The sequence below is a fragment of the Salvelinus fontinalis genome, unplaced genomic scaffold, assembly GCF_029448725.1.
Source record: "Salvelinus fontinalis isolate EN_2023a unplaced genomic scaffold, ASM2944872v1 scaffold_0005, whole genome shotgun sequence".
Classification (NCBI taxonomy): domain Eukaryota; kingdom Metazoa; phylum Chordata; class Actinopteri; order Salmoniformes; family Salmonidae; genus Salvelinus; species Salvelinus fontinalis.
Genome location: NW_026600214.1, coordinates 950,270 through 971,542, shown reverse-complemented (window position 1 = coordinate 971,542; position 21,273 = coordinate 950,270). Strand labels below are relative to the sequence as shown.

The window sequence follows — 21,273 nt, the reverse complement described above, 5'->3', positions numbered from 1 at the left end:
AGGCCCCTCTCTCCTGACTCTCCAGTTCCTCACTTCATGCCTCAATGTTGTGATTGTTATTTGTCTTTCACTGGAAGTAGATGTTCATCACCAGAATCAGTAGCTTCAGATATTGAATTCTCTGAGTTCTGTCTTGAGGAACTGTTTGCTGAAGACAGAGCAGATTCACCTGAATCATTTATATCAGAGAGTGAATTTGTTGAGTCAGTTGAAAGAGGTCTAATGAAACTCAGACCCTTGTCACCAGAATCAGTAACTTCAGAAGGTGATTATACCTTCCTTGAGCTCTTGGTTGCTGAGTCTAGACCATCTTCACCTGATTCTATCACTTCAAATGATGAATATCGAGCTCTATCTCCTGATTCCCCAACCCCACAATTTAGACCCACAATAATTGAGTCGTCAGTGCCATTCTTTAGCAGATCTCCGTCACCTATTTCAGTAACTTCAGACACTGAAGGATCTGGCTTCTATCTTGAGGAATGTTTCAATGAAGAGAGACCATATTCTCCAGAATCTTTTGTGTCAGAGAGTGAATTCGTAGAAGCAGCTGAAGGAGGTTTGATAAAATGCAGACCCCTGTCACCAGAATCAGTAACTTCAGAAGATGGTTATACCTTCCTTGAGCTCTTGTTTGCAGAGTCTAGACCATCTTCACCTGAATCTATAACATCGTTAAATGAGTACAGGCCTCTCTCTCCAGACTCTCCTATTCCTGATTTCAGATCACATTGTTGTGATTATTATTTGCTATTTACAGAAGATAGATCTTCGTCACCACAATCAGTCGCCTCTGACATTGAATTCTCTGGATTTAGCCTTGAGGAATTGTTTGCTGAGGACAGAGCAGATTCTCCTGAATCAATATATTCAGACAGTGAATTTCAGGATCAATTGGAAGCAGAACTTGTTCCAGTTTTGCATGAATCATCTTCTCCAGTTTCTGATTCTCTCCCTCACTCTATTCCATCGGAAACATCTATTAACACATTCATCTCACCTGCATTAGTCCAGTCTGAATCTGTGCACAGAGACACCAAAACAGACATGTTATCTACCACAACAATGGCAACAGAAGTCTCTGTTCAGGCTAGAACCACGTTGCCAGTTGCAGCTAAAACAGCATTTATACAGCTTGACTTGAGTGATGAGAAGTTTTGGTCATTATTACCAGCTGCTGTAATGATGCCAGTAAAGCAGGAGCCAGCTAATTCTCTTGATGAGGTAGATGAAGACATTTTGAAACACCAAGATACATCTGAAGTCAAACCTTTATCTCCTGAGTCAGTCTTTTCAGAAAGTGGTTCACAATTCAGACCTGGACATTGTGATTATTACTTGTTGTACAATGGGATTATTTCTCCGATACCTGAATCTGTAACAACATTTGAAGATCATAGACCTCTTTCTCCTGACTCACATAATACAGAATTCAGACCTGGACATTGTGATTATTATTTGTTGTACGATGTGTGTAGGTCTACATCACCTTTGTCTGTAACTTCAGACCTTGAATATCGTGGTTTGTACAGACCAGATTCCCCTTCAGAAAGTACATTTACAGTGACAGATCAAAGTAGCCTATCTGAGTATAGACCACTCTCATCAGAATCAATAACTTCAGAAGGGGACTTTACCTTCCTTGAGCTCTTGTTTTCAGAGTCTAGATCATCCTCTCCAGAGTCTGTTGCATCATTTGATGAGTACAGGCCCCTCTCTCCTGACTCTCCAGTTCCTCACTTTATGCCTCAATGTTGCGATTGTTATTTGTCTTTCACTGGAAGTAGATGTTCATCACCAGAATCAGTAGCTTCAGATATTGAATTTTCTGAGTTCTGTCTTGAGGAACTGTTTGCTGAAGACAGAGCAGATTCACCTGAATCATTTATATCAGAGAGTGAATTTGTTGAGTCAGTTGAAAAAGGTCTAATGAAACTCAGACCCTTGTCACCAGAACCAGTAACTTCAGAAGGTGATTATACCTTCCTTGAACTCTTGGTTGCTGAGTCTAGACCATCTTCACCTGATTCTATAGCTTCAAATGACGAATATCGAGCTCTATCTCCTGATTCCCCAACCCCACAATTTAGACCCACAATAATTGAGTTGTCAGTGTCGTCATTCTTTAGCAGATCTTCGTCACCTATTTCAGTAACTTCAGACACTGAAGGATCTGGCTTCTATCTTGAGGAATTTGTCAATGAAGAGAGACCATATTCTCCAGAATCTTTTGTGTCAGAGAGTGAATTCGTAGAAGCAGCTGAAGGAGGTTTGATAAAAATCAGACCCCTGTCACCAGAATCAGTAACTTCAGAAGATGGCTATACCTTCCTTGAGCTCTTGTTTGCAGAGTCTAGACCATCTTCACCTGAATCTATAACATCGTTAAATGAGTACAGGCCTCTCTCTCCAGACTCTCTTATTCCTGATTTCAGATCACATTGTTGTGATTATTATTTGCTATTTACAGAAGATAGATCTTCATCACCACAATCAGTCACCTCAGACATTGAATTGTCTGGATTTAGCCTTGAGGAATTGTTTACTGAGGACAGACCAGATTCACCTATTTCCATCTGGTCAGAGGGCGGTGATGAGGATGATGATGATGGTAGTTTTCCTAAAACATCCGAGTGGGATGATGATGCAGGTCCTCCAGAAAAGACCCCAACTGTACATTGGGCTATCATACCACAGTTCATGGTGTCTAAAGCTGTACAAACAGGCTTATCACTAGACTCGGATGAATCTTCATCCCAGCCAGTACATGAACTCTCTGAGGTGCGGCCTGTGTCTCCAGAATATAGACTAGTTTACAGGGCAGTTCCCATCAAACTAATGTCCCATACGTATGACCCAGCGAACAAAGGTGAAACCTACTATAGTAAGACTGGTGTTTCCGAACATTCAGGACAAAGATACAAGGTTAGACAGGTTCTTGACTGTCACAGGGAACATTGTGGGGATTTCAGGCCAGTTCGATTTCATGAATCCAACCTTGGCATGCCTACTGTCTATGAAACCACAGCAGTTGAGGTATCCCAGCCAGTAGAGACAGAAATCAGAACCGGTTCCCCCGTCTTAGCTGAATGGGAGTTCATCCAGTTGTCGTCCCTTCCTGAGTACAGACCTCTTTCTCCAGAGTCACTCGGTTCAGACAGGGATGGAATCCTTTTGTATCTTGACCACTTATTTACTGACATGAGGCCATCCTCACCTGAATCTGTTGCGTCAGTGAATGAATACAGGCCTCTCTCACCTGACTCTCCACTTCCCCACTATGGACCTAGAATCCCAGCTGTTATCATGACTGCAGAGCGTACATCTTCCCTCTGTTCCGTTACGTCAGACATTGAATTGTTTGGATTATGTCTTGGGGAATCGTTTGCTGAGGACAGAGCAGATTCACCTGAATCAGTAACATCAGATATTGTATTCTCTGAGTTCTGTCTTGATGAATCGTTTGCTGAGCACAGAGCAGATTCACCTGAATCATTTATATCAGAAGGTGAATATGTACATGTAGACGAGACACTCACTAAATCCAGTCCTCTGCCACCTGAAGATGAGTACGCTCGTTCTTTCGTTCAGTACTGGCTTTCAGAGTTACAGCCGTCCTCTGCAGAACCCATGACATCACTAGATGAGATAGATGCTGCAGAAACAAGCTCATCCACAGAAATGGAGGATTCTGAATCTCAGCCTGTTTATGAATTCTCTGAAGGGAAAATATCAACTCCAGAATATAGACTGGTTTATAAGGTAGTTCCCTCCACACTAATGTCCTATACATTTGACCCAGGGTACCAAGGTGAAACGTACTTGAATAAATCAGGTGTTTTTGAATGTGCAAGAGACAGACAGGCTAGAGAGATAATGGAGCGTCTGAAGGACAAAGAAATTGTCCTGGACAGGCCGGTCACACCAGAGTCAATAACATCAGAAGAGATTCAGTCTTTTTTGAATGATTGGTCCACTGAGTTAAGGCCAAACTCACCAGCCTCTGTTGCATCACTTGATGAGCATAGGCCTCTCTCTCCAGACTCTCCTGTCCCCCAGTTCTTACATCAATGTTGTGATTATTATGTGGAACTCCCAGGCGATAGGTCTTCGTCACCTCAGTCGGTAACGTCAGACGTTGTATACTGTGGATTATATCTCGATGAACTGATTCCTGAACACAGACCGGATTCTCCTGATTCCTTTTTGGCTGAGAGTGAATTCAGAGAGTCAATTGAACAGTTTTTTATGAAATTCAGAACCGTGACACCAGAATCAGTAACTTCAGAAAGTGGTTATACCTTCCTTGAGCTCTTGTTTGTAGAGTCTAGACCATCTTCACCTGAATCTGTAACCTCATTTGATGAGTACAGGCCTCTCTCTCCTGACTCTCCAATTCCCCAGTTCTTACATCAATATTGTGATTATTATGGGTTATTCCTTGCTGATAGGTCTTCATCACCTGAACCAGTAACATCAGATATTGAATTCTCTGAGTTCTGTCTTGAGGAATTGTTTGCTGAGCACAGAGCAGATTCACCTGAATCATTTATATCAGAAGGTGAATATGAACATGTAGACGAGACACTCACTAAATCCAGCCCTCGGCCACCTGAAGATGAGTACGCTCATTCTTTCGTTCAGTACTGGCTTTCAGAGTTACAACCGTCCTCTGCAGAACCCATGACATCACTAGATGAGATAGATGCTGCAGAAACAAGCTCATCCACAGAAATGGAGGATTCTGAATCTCAGCCTGTTTATGAATTCTCTGACGGGAAAACATCAACTCCAGATTATAGACTGGTTTATAAGGCAGTTCCCTCCACGCTAATGGCCCATACATTTGACCCAGCGTACCAAGGTGACACTTATTTGAGTAAGACAGGTGTTTTTGAATATACAGGAGACAGAAAGGTTAGAAAAGTCCTGGATCAACCGCATCAATCTGGTGAAGACTTGAGGCCAGTTAGTGTTGAAGAACCAGACTCACCTTGTCATTCTCCAGCAGAGGAGGAGACGGTACAAGAGGGTTCCTTGCTAAGAGTCCCTCATGTCATTGACCAGACAGTCACAGAAAGTTTGCATGAACCTCATTTGCCAATATCCCAGCCAGTATCGACAGAAATCAGGAGCCCTTCCCCCGTCTTAGCTGAATGGGAGTTCGTCCAGTTGTCGTCCCTTCCTGAGTACAGTCCTCTTTCTCCAGAGTCACTCGGTTCAGACATGGATGGAATCCTTTTATATCTTGACCACTTATTTACTGACATGAGGCCATCCTCACCTGAATCTGTTGTGTCATTTGATGAGTACAGGCCTCTCTCTCCTGACTCTCCAGTTCCTCACTTCATGCCTCAATGTTGCAATTATTATTTGGCTCCCACTGGTGATCGATCTTCGTCACCTCAATCAGTAACTTCAGACATTGAATTCTCTGAGTTCTGTCTTGAGGAATTGTTTGCTGAAGACAGAGCAGATTCACCTGAATCATTTATATCAGAAGATGGAATGAGATTAGTAGTTGAGTCAGACAAAGATATGAGCCAAGACAGACCAATGACACCAAATTCAACATCGGGAGAGAGCCTGTCATTTTTAGAGGACTGGTTTTCAGAGTTAGATTTAAGACCATCCTCCCCTGAATCCGTTGCATCACAAGAGGAGTACAAGCACCTCTCTCCTGACTCACCTGTCCTCCAATATGGACCTGGTCTGTCTGTTTTTGCCATGTCAACAGGAGAGAAGTGTTGGACACCTGAATCTGTGATATCAGACTGGGATGAGTTTGGTCTGGAGGACTTGTACTGTGCGACCAGAGCCTGTTCTCCTGACTCCATCTGTTCCAACACAGATACTGTTTTAACTCAGGGTGACGGTCAACATTCTCCTCCAACAGACCAGGTTTCCACTGAACATGAACCTGAAGTGAGAGTTGAAAGTTCACGGTTAAAACAACCCCCGGAATTAATAGACGCCCCTTTTAGGTTAGTTTTCCCAGTTGTTTGCCAAACCCACCGAGCAGTAGAAGTGTTTTTTTGTAGGGCCTCCTCCCCAGACAGCCACAGAGAACCCATAGAGGATGTAGATTTAGATTGGTTAGATGATGTAGAGACTCACAGACCTCGCCAAGCGTCCTCTCAGTCGAGTCACGTGCCATCTGACGAACAAAATCTGGGATCTCCTGTCGCTGCTGTCAGGGCGGAGGAGGCAGTTCACAAAAGACCTCAAGCAAGTCGTAAGTCAACCCAAAGAAAAGAACACAGTAATGTCCCTATGTTGAAAGGATGTGAAGCGCAACCCAAGATTGACGAGACAAACAAGCACCTGAAAAGAAAGCCGATGAGAAAAGCGGAAGACAGCCGAGTTTCTGCGCCGTCGGTAAGACCACGCACGTTCTCCGTCAGCAGGGACTGCAGTGACGCTTTCTAAAAACAACTAAGGCTTGAAGTGTTTAGTGCGTAGTTCGCATGTTGTCGTTGCAAGACCCTTCGGCTCAAGCTTTCACTACTGTGTTTTGACGCATAGCTGTAGGAGCTCGACACTCCTGCTGAGGCATGTTTGCATCAGCAATGCAGGAAGTGTCTCAGAAAGGCAACTAATGAATGGTAGTGAGACACGTTTAGTCTCAACGCCATGTACTTCCTTCCTGTCACATGGTGGGTCCTCAAGCTAAATGTGGCTGACTAAATGTAACTTTTTTCCCTTCTGTAGTGACCTACTTTTGATCAGAGATGTGCAGGCCCTGGTTAAATGTAGTGCACTACAAAGGGAATAGGGTACCATAGGGCCCTGGTTAAAAGTAGTGCACTACAAAGGGAATAGGGTGCCATGTGGGACATAAGCTCAGAGATGGATTGGGATGATGGTGCATTTATTCACACAGAAAAAACAACAGAAGTCATGTCTTACATTGAAAGATTGCTTTGGAGCTTAGTAGGGTTAACAGTTGATTGGCTTGGAGTTTAGTAGGGTTAACCTGTCTAGGATCAGCGTGGCGCTAGCGGCACCCCCCCCCCCCCCCACTGAAAAACCAGTGCCGCGAAATTCAAAAAAAATATTTTTTTTAAATATTTAACTTTCACACATTAAAGTCCAATACAGCTAATGAAAGACACAGATCTTGTGAATCCAGTCAACATTTCCGATTTTTAAAATGTTTTACAGGGAAGACACAATATGTAAAGATGTACATCTATTACCTAAAAACACATTAGCATAATCCACCATCTTTTATTTGTCCACCAACACCAGTAGCCATCACCAATTCGGCTAAACTAAGATATTTATAGCCCCTAACCAACAAAAAAACTCATTAGATGACAGTCTGATAACATATTTATGGTATGGGATAGGTTTTGTTAGAAAAAAGTGCATATTTCAGGTAGATGGCATAGTTTACAATTGCACCCACCATCACAAATGGACTAGAATAATTACAATGAGCAACGTGTTTACCTAACTACTAATCATCAAACATTTCGTAAAAATACACAGCATACACGAATCGAAAGACACAGATCCTGTGAATACAGACAATATTTCAGATTTTCTAAGTGTCTTACAGCGAAAACACAATAAATCGTTATATTAGCTTAGCACATAGCAATTAGCAGCCCAGCATTGATTCTAGCCAAAGTGAGCGATAAAAGTCAACATCGCCAAAAGATATTAATTTTTTCACTAACCTTCTCAGAATTCTTCCGATGACACTCCTGTAACATCATATTACACATTCCATATAGAGTTTGATCGCAAATGTTTATATTTAGCCACCAAAATCATGGTTAGACAATGTGAAATGTAGACAAGCTGGTAAAGAAAATGTCCTTGCGCCACTTAGACAGTGATCTACTCTTATACATAAATACTCATAAACGTGACTAAAAAATATAGGGTGGACAGGGATTGATAGACAATTTAATTCTTAATACAATTGCGTTATTACATTTTTTAATTTATCCTTACTTTTCAATACAGTTTGCGCCTAGCGAAGCTACGTCATAAAACATGGCGTTCTAAGCCACTAAAATGTTTCGACAGAAACACGATTTATCATAATAAAAATGTCCTACCTTGAGCTGTTCTTCCATCAGTATCTTGGGCAAAGGATCCTTTCTTGGGAGAAATCGTCTTTTGGTGGAAAGCTGTCCTCTTGCCATGTGGAAATGTCAACTGCGTTCGGGATGAACTGAAAAGCGTGCCCAACTTTTCACATCGTTGCAAAAATAAATGTCCCAAAATCGCACTAAACGGATATAAATTGCTATAAAACGCTTTAAATTAACTACCTTATGATGTTTTTAACTCCTATAACGAGTGAAAAGATGACCGGAGAAATATAACAGGCTAAACTAACGCTTGGAACAGGAGCGGGTCGGTGACCAGCACGCGCGTTACGCACCAAGGAAAGAATGACTAGCTTCAGGGTTTTTTCATTTGTAGGGCCTGTGAACGTGCAATCGACCCCGTTGGAATCGTCATCACGTAAAGGCATCCAGGGGAAGACGTAAGAAGTGTCCGTATAGTCATAGCAACGACAGTGCCCTTTTAACTGCCTTCAGAAGAGTGGCCAACATTTCTCAAATCTGACTCCATGTCAGGGAAATTGCTGTAGAATGGGCTCTGTTCCACTTAGAGACAAAATTTCAACTCCTATAGAAACTATAGACTGTTTTCTATCCAATAATAATAATAATATGCATATTGTACGATCAAGGATTTTGTGGGAAGCCGTTTAAAAAATTAGCCACATTAGCATAAATAGTCTAAACAGCGCCCCCATCCCCAACAGGTTAACAGTTGATTGCCTTGGAGCTTAATCGGGTTGACAGTTGATTGCCTTGGAGCTTAGTAGGGGTAACAGTTGATTGCTTTGGAGCTTAGTAGGGTTAACAGTTGATTGCCTTGGAGCTTAATCGGGTTAACAGTTGATTGGCTTGGAACTTAGTAGAGTTGACAGTTGTTTGCCTTGGAGCTTAGTAGGGCTGACAGTTGATTGGCTTGACTGTGTCTTTCCTACTGTGGTATTCCTGCATTTCAGATAATGTTGTCCTGGAGAGAAGGCTTTAGGAGAATTTCTATAAGAAATGTACCCATTGCATTTTGATATAAGGAGATAAATGTGTCAACGAGGTCGTGTCCTAATCAAATGAGTACTGCTGAACTGCTTCTATGCTATTAGAAATACAGTACTTCTGAGTACATGCAGATAATGTATGTACAGTGTGACAATAATTATAGGTTTACTGGTTTGGCTCATAATTTTTGTTAATTTCATTAATTCATTGGGAATGTTCATTAGAAATACATTGTCGTGATGTATGGAACCTTGTTGCTGCATGTACATGTATTGTTCCTTTTTTCATACTATAGTTTCCTCAACAACATTAATCATTCATCATTGAGGTTGATAAATTCCAGTAACTTTACCAAAATTACCAGGCTTTCCAGAAATCCTGGTCGGAGGATTCTTGGATGATTCTTAGAATTCTTCCAACCCGGGATTCTCGAACACCTGAGAATTTTGGGGGGAAAGTTACCGGAATTTTGCAACCCTACCTCCATCACAAACTCATTTATAATTTTTTCCTCCCATTCCATCATTCTCATCCAGGTTTCAGCAGGATCCTCCATGGAGAATCTATCAGAACCCATACATGTATTAGCGTTGGACCAACCGTCTACTAATAGACCTATCTCAAACAAAACACTCATGTCTGAAACCCAATCTGTGACTCCAGATCTCCAGATTCCAAATGCCTTTGAATTCAGTCCGTTATCCCCTGAAATGACAATGCCCACTGAGAAGATGAGGGTATCGCCAGAAAGTCCGGAAAAAACATTGAATCTGAACAAGGAGTCCGCTTCTTCAGAAACCAGTCCGTTATTACCAGACCTTCTCAGCCACAACTCTGAAGACAGCCAAGGTGATGAACCACAATGGTCAGCGACCAATCTACAAACACCCCTGGAGTCAGGGGCACCCGCCCAGCTTGATGAGCTGCTGTCGGAATTTGAAGAAATCAAACCGGAATTCCGACCAGAAACTCTGGAACCACTGGACTCACCTCTTTCAGAATCCAGCGAAGGGGATCTTGAAGATCTACAACCTTATGTTGAGTTTGAGGAACTCTTGCCTGAATCAGACGGAAATCCCACTGGGGGTGAGGAAGAGATCTCTAGTCTCAGTCCCTCATCCCCTATTCAGATCACAGGGGAGCCAGCTGAAATAAGTGTAGTGGTCTCAGTGCCGACCGATCTCTCCCTGTCCTATGAAACTGATCCGGAGGTATTTGGGGTGACCGCAGATCTAATCAAGACCTTCCCAGAGCCTAGCCAAGTTACAGCTGATCCCGTTCAGTTGAGCCACTTGGAGTACCTGCAAACACACAGAGCAGAACAATCAGATCTCACTGGTTCCATGTCTTTGGTTAGCCCCACTGCTGCTACCAAATCCGTCGGAACACCGGAATCTCCAGAACCATGCCATAAGGTTCTAGAACTGTCATCAGAATCAATTGTTCCATCTCAAAAGTTCCAGTCACTCGAACATGATGATGCTGCTGTTTTTACCGAACCTTCGACTGTAGAAGAACATCGAATCTGTCTCCCACAGCGGGACCTGGAGACAGTTGATGAAGAATATGACAACTCCAAAGGAACATCAAGCATTCAAGCTGCAATCAAAAAGGCATCTATTGAACAAAGCAAAGTATTGTGCAAATCTGGGGGATTAACCACTGAGCCCAGCCAATTGGTAGATGAAACATGCATGAGCACTACCCCAGAAGTTGTGTCACATTTAAGGGATAGCACTCCCCCTGAAACCCTTGAATACGATGAGCAGTCGCCCCAGTCGCTCTCTGACGTGACCCCACAGACTCCAGAGACCGTCACCGCCTCCAGGTCACATTTAAGGGATAGCACTCCCCCTAAAACCCTTGAATACGATGAGCAGTCGCCCCAGTCATGCTCTGACGTGACCCCACAGACTCCAGAGACCGTCACCGCCTCCAGGTCAAATTTAAGGGATAGCACTCCCCCTGGAACCCTTGAATACGATGAGCAGTCGCTCCAGTCGCTCTCTGACATGACTCCACAGACTCCAGAGACCGTCACTGCCTCCAGGTCACATTTAAGGGATAGCACTCCCCCTGAAACCATTGAATACGATGAGCAGTCGCCCCAGTCGCTCTCTGACGTGACCCCACAGACTCCAGAGACCGTCACCGTCTCCAGGCACTTCAGCTTCGAGGAGTTGATCCCTTACCAGAGTCCTAGGTACCTCAACATGCTCTCTGAAGAGCTCAAGCCAAATACCAGTGAGCAACCATCAGAGAATCCAGTCACCCCCGTAGAGGAAGGATTCAGTCCTCCAGTCACCCCTCTTGAGGTAAAGTCCCATGTCTCCCAGCTCGGTCCAGTAGATCCCATGGCAGAGATGGTGTCAGCCCAGCCTGTTCCAGTAGAACCCAGGGCAGAGATGGTATCAGCCCAACCCGTTCCAGAGGTTACAGCATCAGCCCATGATGAAGAGTTCTTCATGGAGTTCAGCCTCCCTCCTGAGTATGCTGAGGCATCCTCCTATATCCACAAACCCACGCCTCCGGCCTACGCAGAAGCCATACGAGGCAGCACCACCATGCACTTATACGAAGACTCTGACCCGGAGACTTACTTTGACTGCAAACAGGGTGTCTCAGACTTCTCCGAGACGAAACATGGTGAACCGAAGAAGAGGGAAAGGTCAGGGGTCGGCCGAACCCAAGGACAAGCATCCCATTCAGGAGCCCTAGGGAGAAAGTACCAGAAGCCGACGGCGCTTCCTGTTTGCTCCGCAGTGCGCAAACACGAGCGTGGAGTCCTGCTGTCCTCAGGGAGTGAGGATTATGAAGACGCACCTTATGATGACATCAAGGAAGAGAGCGAAGAGCTGACCCAATCTCCCGGCACACACAGAGACGACTCAGCCTTTTACCAGGCTCCTCAGGAGCTTCCTCCTCTCAGAGCAGCAGATGATGATGACTCCCTGGACAGGGTGAGATGACTGTTGAGAAAATCCTCCCGCCATTCTTACCCATCTCCTGACCCTATCTCCTGCTCTAACCCTGTCTCCTCCTCTAACCCCCTAGCTCCTGCTCTAACCTTATCTCCTGCTCTAACCTTATCTCCTGCTCTAACCCCCTATATCCTGCTCTAACCCCCTATCTCCTGCTCTAACCTTATCTACTGCTCTAACCCCTTATCTCCTGCTCTAACCCTGTCTCCTCCTCTAACCCCCTATCTCCTGCTCTAACCTTATCTCCTGCTCTAACCCCCTATCTCCTGCTCTAACCCTGTCTCCTCCTCTAACCCTGTCTCCTCCTCTAACCCCCTATCTCCTGCTCTAACCCTTTTCTCCTGCTCTGACCCTATCTCCTGCTCTAACCCTGTCTCCTCCTCTAACCCCCTATCTCCTCCTCTAACCCCCTATCTCCTCCTCTAACCCCCTATCTCCTGCTCTAACCCCCTATCTCCTGCTCTAACCCCTTATCTCCTGCTCTAACCCCTTATCTCCTGCTCTAACCCTATACCCTGCTCTAACCCTATATCCTGCTCTAACCCCCTAGCTCCTGCTCTAACCCTATCTCCTGCTCTATCCCTGTCTCCTCCTCTAACCCCCTATCTCCCGCTCTAACCTTATCTCCTGCTCTAACCCCCTATCTCCTGCTCTAACCCCTTATCTCCTGCTCTAACCCCTTATCTCCTGCTCTAACCCCCTATCTCCTGCTCTAACCCGTATCTCCTGCTCTAACCCTTATCTCCTGCTCTAACCCCCTATAACGATACAAAACAAGAGAAACATCTGACAAGGAAACAGAACCAATACTGCCTGAAGAGTGATGCTAGGGAGTGCTGGATAAAGGGGGAGTAATCAGGGTAGTGATGGAGTCCAGGTTTTCCTCATGAAGGGGTGCAGGTGTGCGTAATGAGGGTTGCCAGGTGTGCGTAATGAGGGTTGCCAGGTGTGCGTAATGAGGGTTGCCAGGTGTGCGTAATGAGGGTTGCCAGGTGTGCGTAATGAGGGTTGCTAGGTGTGCGTAATAATGGGTTGTCAGGACTGGTGGTAAGTAGACCGGCGATGTCGAGCGTCGGAGAGTGAGAGTAGATGTGACAGTTACATTGTGTTGTTCTTGTTGCCCTGAAGAAGGCACAGTGATGCCCACACGGCGGTGGGTTTACCCAATAAATGACTGGGAGCTTATATAGAGAGTGTTCTACTGTCTTTATCTATTTATATAGAGTGTTCTATAGTCTTTATTTATTTTATTTATTTATATAGAGTGTTCTACGGTCTTTATTTATTTATATAGAGAGTGTTCTACGGTCCTTATCTATTTATATAGAGTGTTCTATAGTCTTTATTTATTTTATTTATTCATATAGAGTGTTCTACGGTCTTTATTTATTTATATAGAGAATGTTCTACTGTCTTTATCTATTTATATAGAGAGTAATCTACTGTCTTTATCTATTTATATAGAGAGTGTTCTACGGTCTTTATTTATTTATATAGAGAGTGTTCTACGGTCTTTATATATTTATATAGAGAGTGTTCTACGGTCTTTATTTATTTATATAGAGAGTGTTCTACGGTCTTTAAGTATTTATATAGAGAGTGTTCTACGGTCTTTATCTATTTATATAGAGAGTGTTCTACGGTCTTTATTTATTTATATAGAGAGTGTTCTACGGTCTTTATATATTTATAGAGAGTGTTCTACGGTCTTTATCTATTTATATAGAGAGTGTTCTACTGTCTTTATTTATTTATATAGAGAGTGTTCTACGGTCTTTTATTTATATAGAGAGTGTTCTACGGTCTTTATTTATTTATATAGAGAGTGTTCTATGGTCTTTATTTATTTATATAGAGAGTGTTCTACGGGCTTTATTTATTGATATAGAAAGTGTTCTACGGTCTTTATTTATTTATATAGAGAGTGTTCTACTGTCTTTATTTATTTATATAGAGAGTGTTCTACGGTCTTTTATTGATATAGAGAGTGTTCTACGGTCTTTATTTATTTATATAGAAAGTGTTCTACGGTCTTTATTTATTTTATTTATTTATATATAGAGAGTGTTCTACGTTCTTTATTTATTTTATCTATTTATATAGAGAGTGTTCTACTGTCTTTATTTATTTATATAGAGAGTGTTCTACTGTCTTTATTTATTTATATAGAGAGTGTTCTACGGTCTTTATTTATTTATATAGAGAGTGTTCTACGGTCTTTATTTATTTATATAGAGAGTGTTCTACGGTCGTTATTTATTTATATAGAAAGTGTTCTACGGTCTTTATTTATTTATATAGAGAGTGTTCTACTGTCTTTATTTATTTATATAGAGAGTGTTCTACGGTATTTATTTATTTATATAGAGAGTGTTCTACGATCTTTATCTATTTATATATCCTTACGGTTCTGGTTGTCTTTCCATCTGCTTCACTCATCTTGATGCTTTCCTCATATTTTGTCAGCTGTGTGCTTTACTGAGAATAGACCAAAACCACATTCTGTTGCTCTTTAGCCAATCAAAAACAAATTTTCTACACTATGTTGCTTTGCATGATATGGAGTGGTGTGAAGCTCCCAGTTTCAGCACGGTTTGTTGTACTTTGTAGATTTGAAAACAACCCCCCCCACAAAAAAAAAAAAAAAAACACAATCAAAGCTTCCTTCAACCACTTCATTCAAATAAGGAAACTAAAGGAAGACACAGCATGACATCATCAACACTTCCCTCTTGCTTTGCTCACCAACAAAACAAAATGTCGGCATCCCAAAGAGCACCTTATTCCCCATATAGTGCACCGCTTATGACCGAGGCCCAAAAGGACATAGAAAATAGGGACCTCAAAAGTATTGCACTATATAGGGAACAGGAAGCCATTTTAGACCCATCCAATGGTATGTCATGACCCACAATGCACCTGTGCCGCCCCGAAACCAGGAGGTAGCTGTGGAGGTGGGTGAGATGACTTCTGATGAGGAGGAGTTTCTGACCCCCAGAGTAGTACGGAGGAGGGTTATCATCCAGGTACCTTCCCCACAGAGAGGAAGCTCTCCCTGGGGGGATGTGTGGTCTGGCTTGGTGCTTCAGCATGTAGGCATGTAGAGGAAGGCCTCCCTGGGGGGACGTGTGGTTTTACTTGGTGCTTCAACATGTGGACCCCAGAGTCTCTGTGGCTTGAGGAGAAAGTTCGAAACTTATTTTGCGGATGGTGATTGTTTAAAACAAACAGCATGATGGGATTTCCTCTCTTTCGTGTGATGAATGGGATGTCTGATCCAGTGGTTGTTTGTCCAGTTTGCAATGTGTGTATTCTGTACCGACCGACAGCATTATCATATCTGACCCAGTGATGTGTGTATTCTGTACTGACCCAACAGCATTATCATATCTGACCCAGTGATGTGTGTATTCTGTACCGACCGACAGCATTATCATATCTGACCCAGTGATGTGTGTATTCTGTACTGACCGACAGCATTATCATATCTGACCCAGTGATGTGTGTATTCTGTACTGACCCGACAGCATTATCATATCTGACCCAGTGATGTGTGTATTCTGTACCGACCGACAGCATTATCATATCTGACCCAGTGATGTGTGTATTCTGTACTGACCGACAGCATTATCATATCTGACCCAGTGATGTGTGTATTCTGTACCGACCGACAGCATTATCATATCTGACCCAGTGATGTGTGTATTCCGTACTGACCCAACAGCATTATCATATCTGACCCAGTGATGTGTGTATTCTGTACCGACCGACAGCATTATCATATCTGACCCAGTGATGTGTGTATTCCGTACTGACCCGACAGCATTATCATATCTGACCCAGTGATGTGTGTATTCTGTACTGACCGACAGCATTATCATATCTGACCCAGTGATGTGTGTATTCTGTACTGATCGACAGCATTATCATATCTGACCCAGTGATGTGTGTATTCTGTACTGACCCGACAGCATTATCATATCTGACCCAGTGATGTGTGTATTCCGTACTGACCCGACAGCATTATCATATCTGACCCAGTGATGTGTGTATTCTGTACTGATCGACAGCATTATCATATCTGACCCAGTGATGTGTGTATTCTGTACCGACCGACAGCATTATCATATCTGACCCAGTGATGTGTGTATTCTGTACTGACCCGACAGCATTATCATATCTGACCCAGTGATGTGTGTATTCTGTACCGACCGACAGCATTATCATATCTGACCCAGTGATGTGTGTATTCTGTACCGACCGACATCATTATCATATCTGACCCAGTGATGTGTGTATTCTGTACCGACCGACAGCATTATCATATCTGACCCAGTGATGTGTGTATTCTGTACCGACCGACAGCATTATCATATCTGACCCAGTGATGTGTGTATTCCGTACTGACCCGACAGCATTATCATATCTGACCCAGTGATGTGTGTATTCTGTACCGACCGACATCATTATCATATCTGACCCAGTGATGTGTGTATTCTGTACCGACGGACAGCATTATCATATCTGACCCAGTGATGTGTGTATTCTGTCCCGACCGACAGCATTATCATATCTGACCCAGTGATGTGTGTATTCTGTACCGACCCGACAGCATTATCATATCTGACCCAGTGATGTGTGTATTCTGTACTGACCCGACAGCATTATCATATCTGACCTAGTGATGTGTGTATTCTGTACTGACCCAACAGCATTATCATATCTGACCCAGTGATGTGTGTATTCCGTACTGACCCGACAGCATTATCATATCTGACCCAGTGATGTGTGTATTCTGTGTATATTTAACTTTTCACGCGTGTTGTAACAATCTCTTTGTTTCGTTTTTGCTGTGTTGGGATGCTGTGTTGGGATGCTGTGTTGAGATGCTGTGTTGGGATGCTGTGTTGGGATGCTGTGTTGGGATGCTGTGTTGGGATGCTGTGTTGGCATACTGTGTTGGGTTGCTGTGTTGGGATGCTGTGTTGAAAAACCCACTAATTTTCATTTTCCGTTGCAAAACATTTAAAAATGTTTTCCTGTTGTGTTTCCTCATGAATGCGACCCGTGCAGTCTCCTGTGGGTCCCAAATGGAACCCTATACCCTATGTAGTGTACTACTTTAGACTAGGGCCTATAGGAGACATCTATTGGTGTCATATACACTATATAGGGAACAGTGCTGACTGTGGTGAATCAGTGTAATAACAGGCCTCAGCGCCCCCCGTGGTGAATCAGTGTAATAACAGGCCTCAGCGCCCCCCGTGGTGAATCAGTGTAATAACAGGCCTCAGTGCTGACTGTGGTGAATCAGAGTAATAACAGGCATCAGTGCTGACTGTGGTGAATCAGTGTAATAACAGGCCTCAGCGCCCCCTGTGGTGAATCAGTGTAATGACAGGCCTCAGTGCTGACTGTGGTGAATCAGTGTAATAACAGGCCTCAGTGCTGACTGTGGTGAATCAGTGTAATAACAGGCCTCAGTGCCCCCTGTGGTGAATCAGTGTAAACACAGGCCTCAGTGCCCCCTGTGGTGAATCAGTGTAATAACAGGCCTCAGCGCCCCTGTGGTGAATCAGTGTAATAACAGGCCTCAGCGCCCCTGTGGTGAATCAGTGTAATAACAGGCCCCAGTGCCCCCTGTGGTGAATCAGTGTAATGACAGGCCTCAGTGCTGACTGTGTGTCTGTCTCCCTCTATAGCAGGATGAGATGCCAGACATCCCTCCCCAGACTGTGACAGAGGAGCAGTACACAGATCAACATGGACACACGGTGGTCAGAAAGGTAAGCATACGTGGAAATTAAGACAAAGTTCGGTTCCTGTCATTCATTCATTATATCAGTGTTTCCCAATCCTATTCCTGGGCAGTGGTGTAAAGTACTCAAGAAAAAATATTTGAAAGTACTATTTAAGTAGTTTTTTGCGGTATCTGTACTTTACTTTACTATTTATATTTTTGACAACTTTTACTTCACTACATTCCTAACAAAAATAATGTAATTTTAACTCCATCCATTTTCCGTGACACCCAAAAGTAGTCAATACATTTTGAATGCTTAGTAGGACAGAACAATGGTCCTATTCACACACTAAACAGAGAACATCCCTGGTCATCCCTACTGCCTCTGATCTGACGGACTCTCTAAACAGAGAACATCCCTGGTCATCCCTACTGCCTCTGATCTGGAGGACTCACTAAACAGAGAACATCCCTGGTCATCCCTACTGCCTCTGATCTAGAGGTCTCACTAAACAGAGAACATCCCTGGTCGTCCCTACTGCCTCTGATCTGGAGGACTCACTAAACAGAGAACATCCCTGGTCATCCCTACTGCCTCTGATCTGGTGGTCTCACTAAACAGAGAACATCCTGGTCATCTCTACTGCCTCTGATCTGGAGGACTCACTAAACAGAGAACATCCTGGTCCTCCCTACTGCCTCTGATCTGGTGGTCTCACTAAACAGAGAACATCCCTGGTCATCCCTACTGCCTCTGATCTGGAGGACTCACTAAACAGAGAACATCCCTGGTCATCCCTACTGCCTCTGATCTGGTGGTCTCACTAAACAGAGAACATCCTGGTCATCCCTACTGCCTCTGATCTGGAGGACTCACTAAACAGAGAACATCCTGGTCCTCCCTACTGCCTCTGATCTGGTGGTCTCACTAAACAGAGAACATTCCTGGTCATCCCTACTGCCTCTGATCTGGAGGACTCACTAAACAGAGAACATCCCTGGTCATCCCTACTGCCTCTGATCTGACGGACTCACTAAACAGAGAACATCCCTGGTCCTCCCTACTGCCTCTGATCTGAAGGACTCTCTAAACAAACATGCTTAGTTTGAAAATGATGTCTGAGTGTTGGAGTACGCCCCTGGCTATCCGTAAATTAAAAAAAAAAAAGATTATTATGGTTTGCTTAATATAAGGAATTTGAAATGACTTTTGATACCTAAGTATTATTAAAACCAAAAACTTTTAGACTTTTACTCAAGTAGTATTTTACTGGGTGACTTTCACTTTTACTTGAGTCATTTTCTATTAGGGTATTTTTACTTTTATTCAAGTATGAAAATAGGGGACTTTTTCCACCGCTGGTTCTGTGGACCCAAAGTGTTACACACCTGATCACACACACCTGATCCCACACACCTGATCACACACACCTGATCACACACACCTGATCACACCCCTGATCACACACCTGTCATTTCAAGGCCCTGGTGTGGCCTAGCCAGTCTCCAGATCTCAACCCCATAGAAAATCTTTGGAGGGAGTTGAAAGTCCATGTTGCCCAGCAACAGCCCCAAAACATCACTGCTCTAGAGGAGATCTGCAAGCTGCCAAAATACCAGCAACAGTGTGTGAAAACCTTGTGAAGACTTACAGAAAACGTTTGACCTCTGTCATTGCCAACAAAGGGTATATAACAAAGTATTGAGATAAACTTTTGTAATTGAGCAAATACTTATTTTCCACCATAATTTGCAAATAAATTCATTAAAAATCCTACAATGTGATTTTCTGGATTTTTTTTCTCATTTTCTCTGTCATAGTTGAAGTGTACCTATGATGAAAATTACAGGCCTCTCTCATCTTTTTAAGTGGGAGAACTTGCACAATTGGTGGCTGACTAAATACTTTTTTGCCCCACTGTATGTGTGTGTGTGTGACTTACCCTAACCTGTTCTGTGACCTTTGCCCTCTGCCCTCTCCATCCAGACTACTCGTAAGGTGAACCGCCAGGTGATGTCGAGTGAGGGGTCGCAGAGGGAGGAGGGGGGTGCCCCCCCTGCGGAGGAGGGAGACGGATACTCCAGAGTGGTCGAGAGGACCGCGCTGAGGAGCCACAGAGATCTCTCAGAGGTGAGGGTGTGTATATGTGTTTGGCAGGGTCGGGGTCAATACCAGATCAATAGCGGAGGTGGATAAAGATGACAGCCCCCATTTATTACAGCTACAGTTCTCTGTGTTGATTCTCTTTTCCTGTGTAAGCAACAACATGATCCCACTTTTAGTTTCAACATGCTGGAAATGTGAAGGGGAATAAAACGATCGTACTGCTTTATTGGCACATTGAACCATATCGCGCACCGTAGTTTCAAAAGGAATTGGACAGTACTAAAACAATGACGTCATATCTGAACTCTACTTATCTTTATGGATGTTCGCCATTCCACGCAATACAGGAAGTACACTGTAATTCCATTTCCATTTCCTGTTCTTTTCAATGCTTTTCAATGAGGACAATGTGGGAATTAGTTTTCCTTTCTGAACAGACTGGAATTGAAGTAGAATTGTGCCCAAATCAAATCAAAGTTTATTTGTCACGTGCGCTGAATACAACAGGTGTTGTAGACCTTGCAGTGAAATGCTTACTTATAGGCTCTAACCAATAGTGTAAATAAGGTATTAGGTGAACAATAGGTAAGTAAAGAAATAAAACAACAGTAGAAAGACAGTGAAAACCCCTGGTGTGTTTGAATTGTTCAAAACAGACTATACCTGATGTATCTTTTCAAAGTAATAATATATTCTGTTTAACAGACACTTACGGTAGTGTGTGTGTGTGTGTGTGTGTGTGTGTGTGTGTGTGTGTGTGTGTGTGTGTGTGTGTGTGTGTGTGTGTGTGTGTGTGTGTGTGTGTGTGTGTGTGTGTGTGTGTGTGTGTGTGTGTGTGTGTTCATACATTTTAATGATGTGCTGCCCCAGTGGGACTTAACCAACAACAACAATTACATGTTGTATTTTATGTTATTGCAATCTTTCCTTCCTGTCTAGGTGACGTTTTCTGAGCGTGACTCTGACTCAGTGTGGGGTGAGGAGGACTCAGATGAAGGTCGCGAGGTCAGCCGTGTGGAGCGGAACACGGTGGTGGTGGAGGGGGATTGGACCGAGACGCAGCACGGTGACCCCACCCTGACCTCTGACCTCCCAACGGCCCGGGACGACTTCACACAGGTCAGCCTCCAACCAGCCAATCAGAATAGCCATCTCTCCCTCCATCTCTACCTCCATCTCTCCCCTCCATTTTTCCCTCAATCTCTCCCCTCCATCTCTCCCCTCCATTTTTCCCTCCATCTCTCCCCTCCATCTCTCCCTCCATCTCTACCTCCATCTCTCCCCTCCATCTCCCCCTCCATCTCTCCCTCCATCTCCCCTCCATCTCCCCTCCATCTCTCCTCCATCTCTCCTCCATCTCTCTCA

The 21,273-nt window shown here is 43.7% G+C and overlaps 1 protein-coding gene across 1 annotated transcript in view; it reads left to right on the top strand.

The window, feature by feature from the left end:
• The window catches only part of LOC129841974 (ankyrin-2-like), a 256,273-nt gene that overhangs the window by 230,615 nt on the left and 4,385 nt on the right, over nt 1–21,273 (top strand). The window contains exons 46-49 of the mRNA XM_055910338.1: nt 9,614–12,037; nt 17,761–17,844; nt 19,789–19,932; nt 20,848–21,027. Of these exons, the coding sequence (XP_055766313.1) occupies nt 9,614–12,037; nt 17,761–17,844; nt 19,789–19,932; nt 20,848–21,027 (2,832 nt within the window). The remainder of the gene's footprint in view (nt 1–9,613; nt 12,038–17,760; nt 17,845–19,788; nt 19,933–20,847; nt 21,028–21,273) is intronic.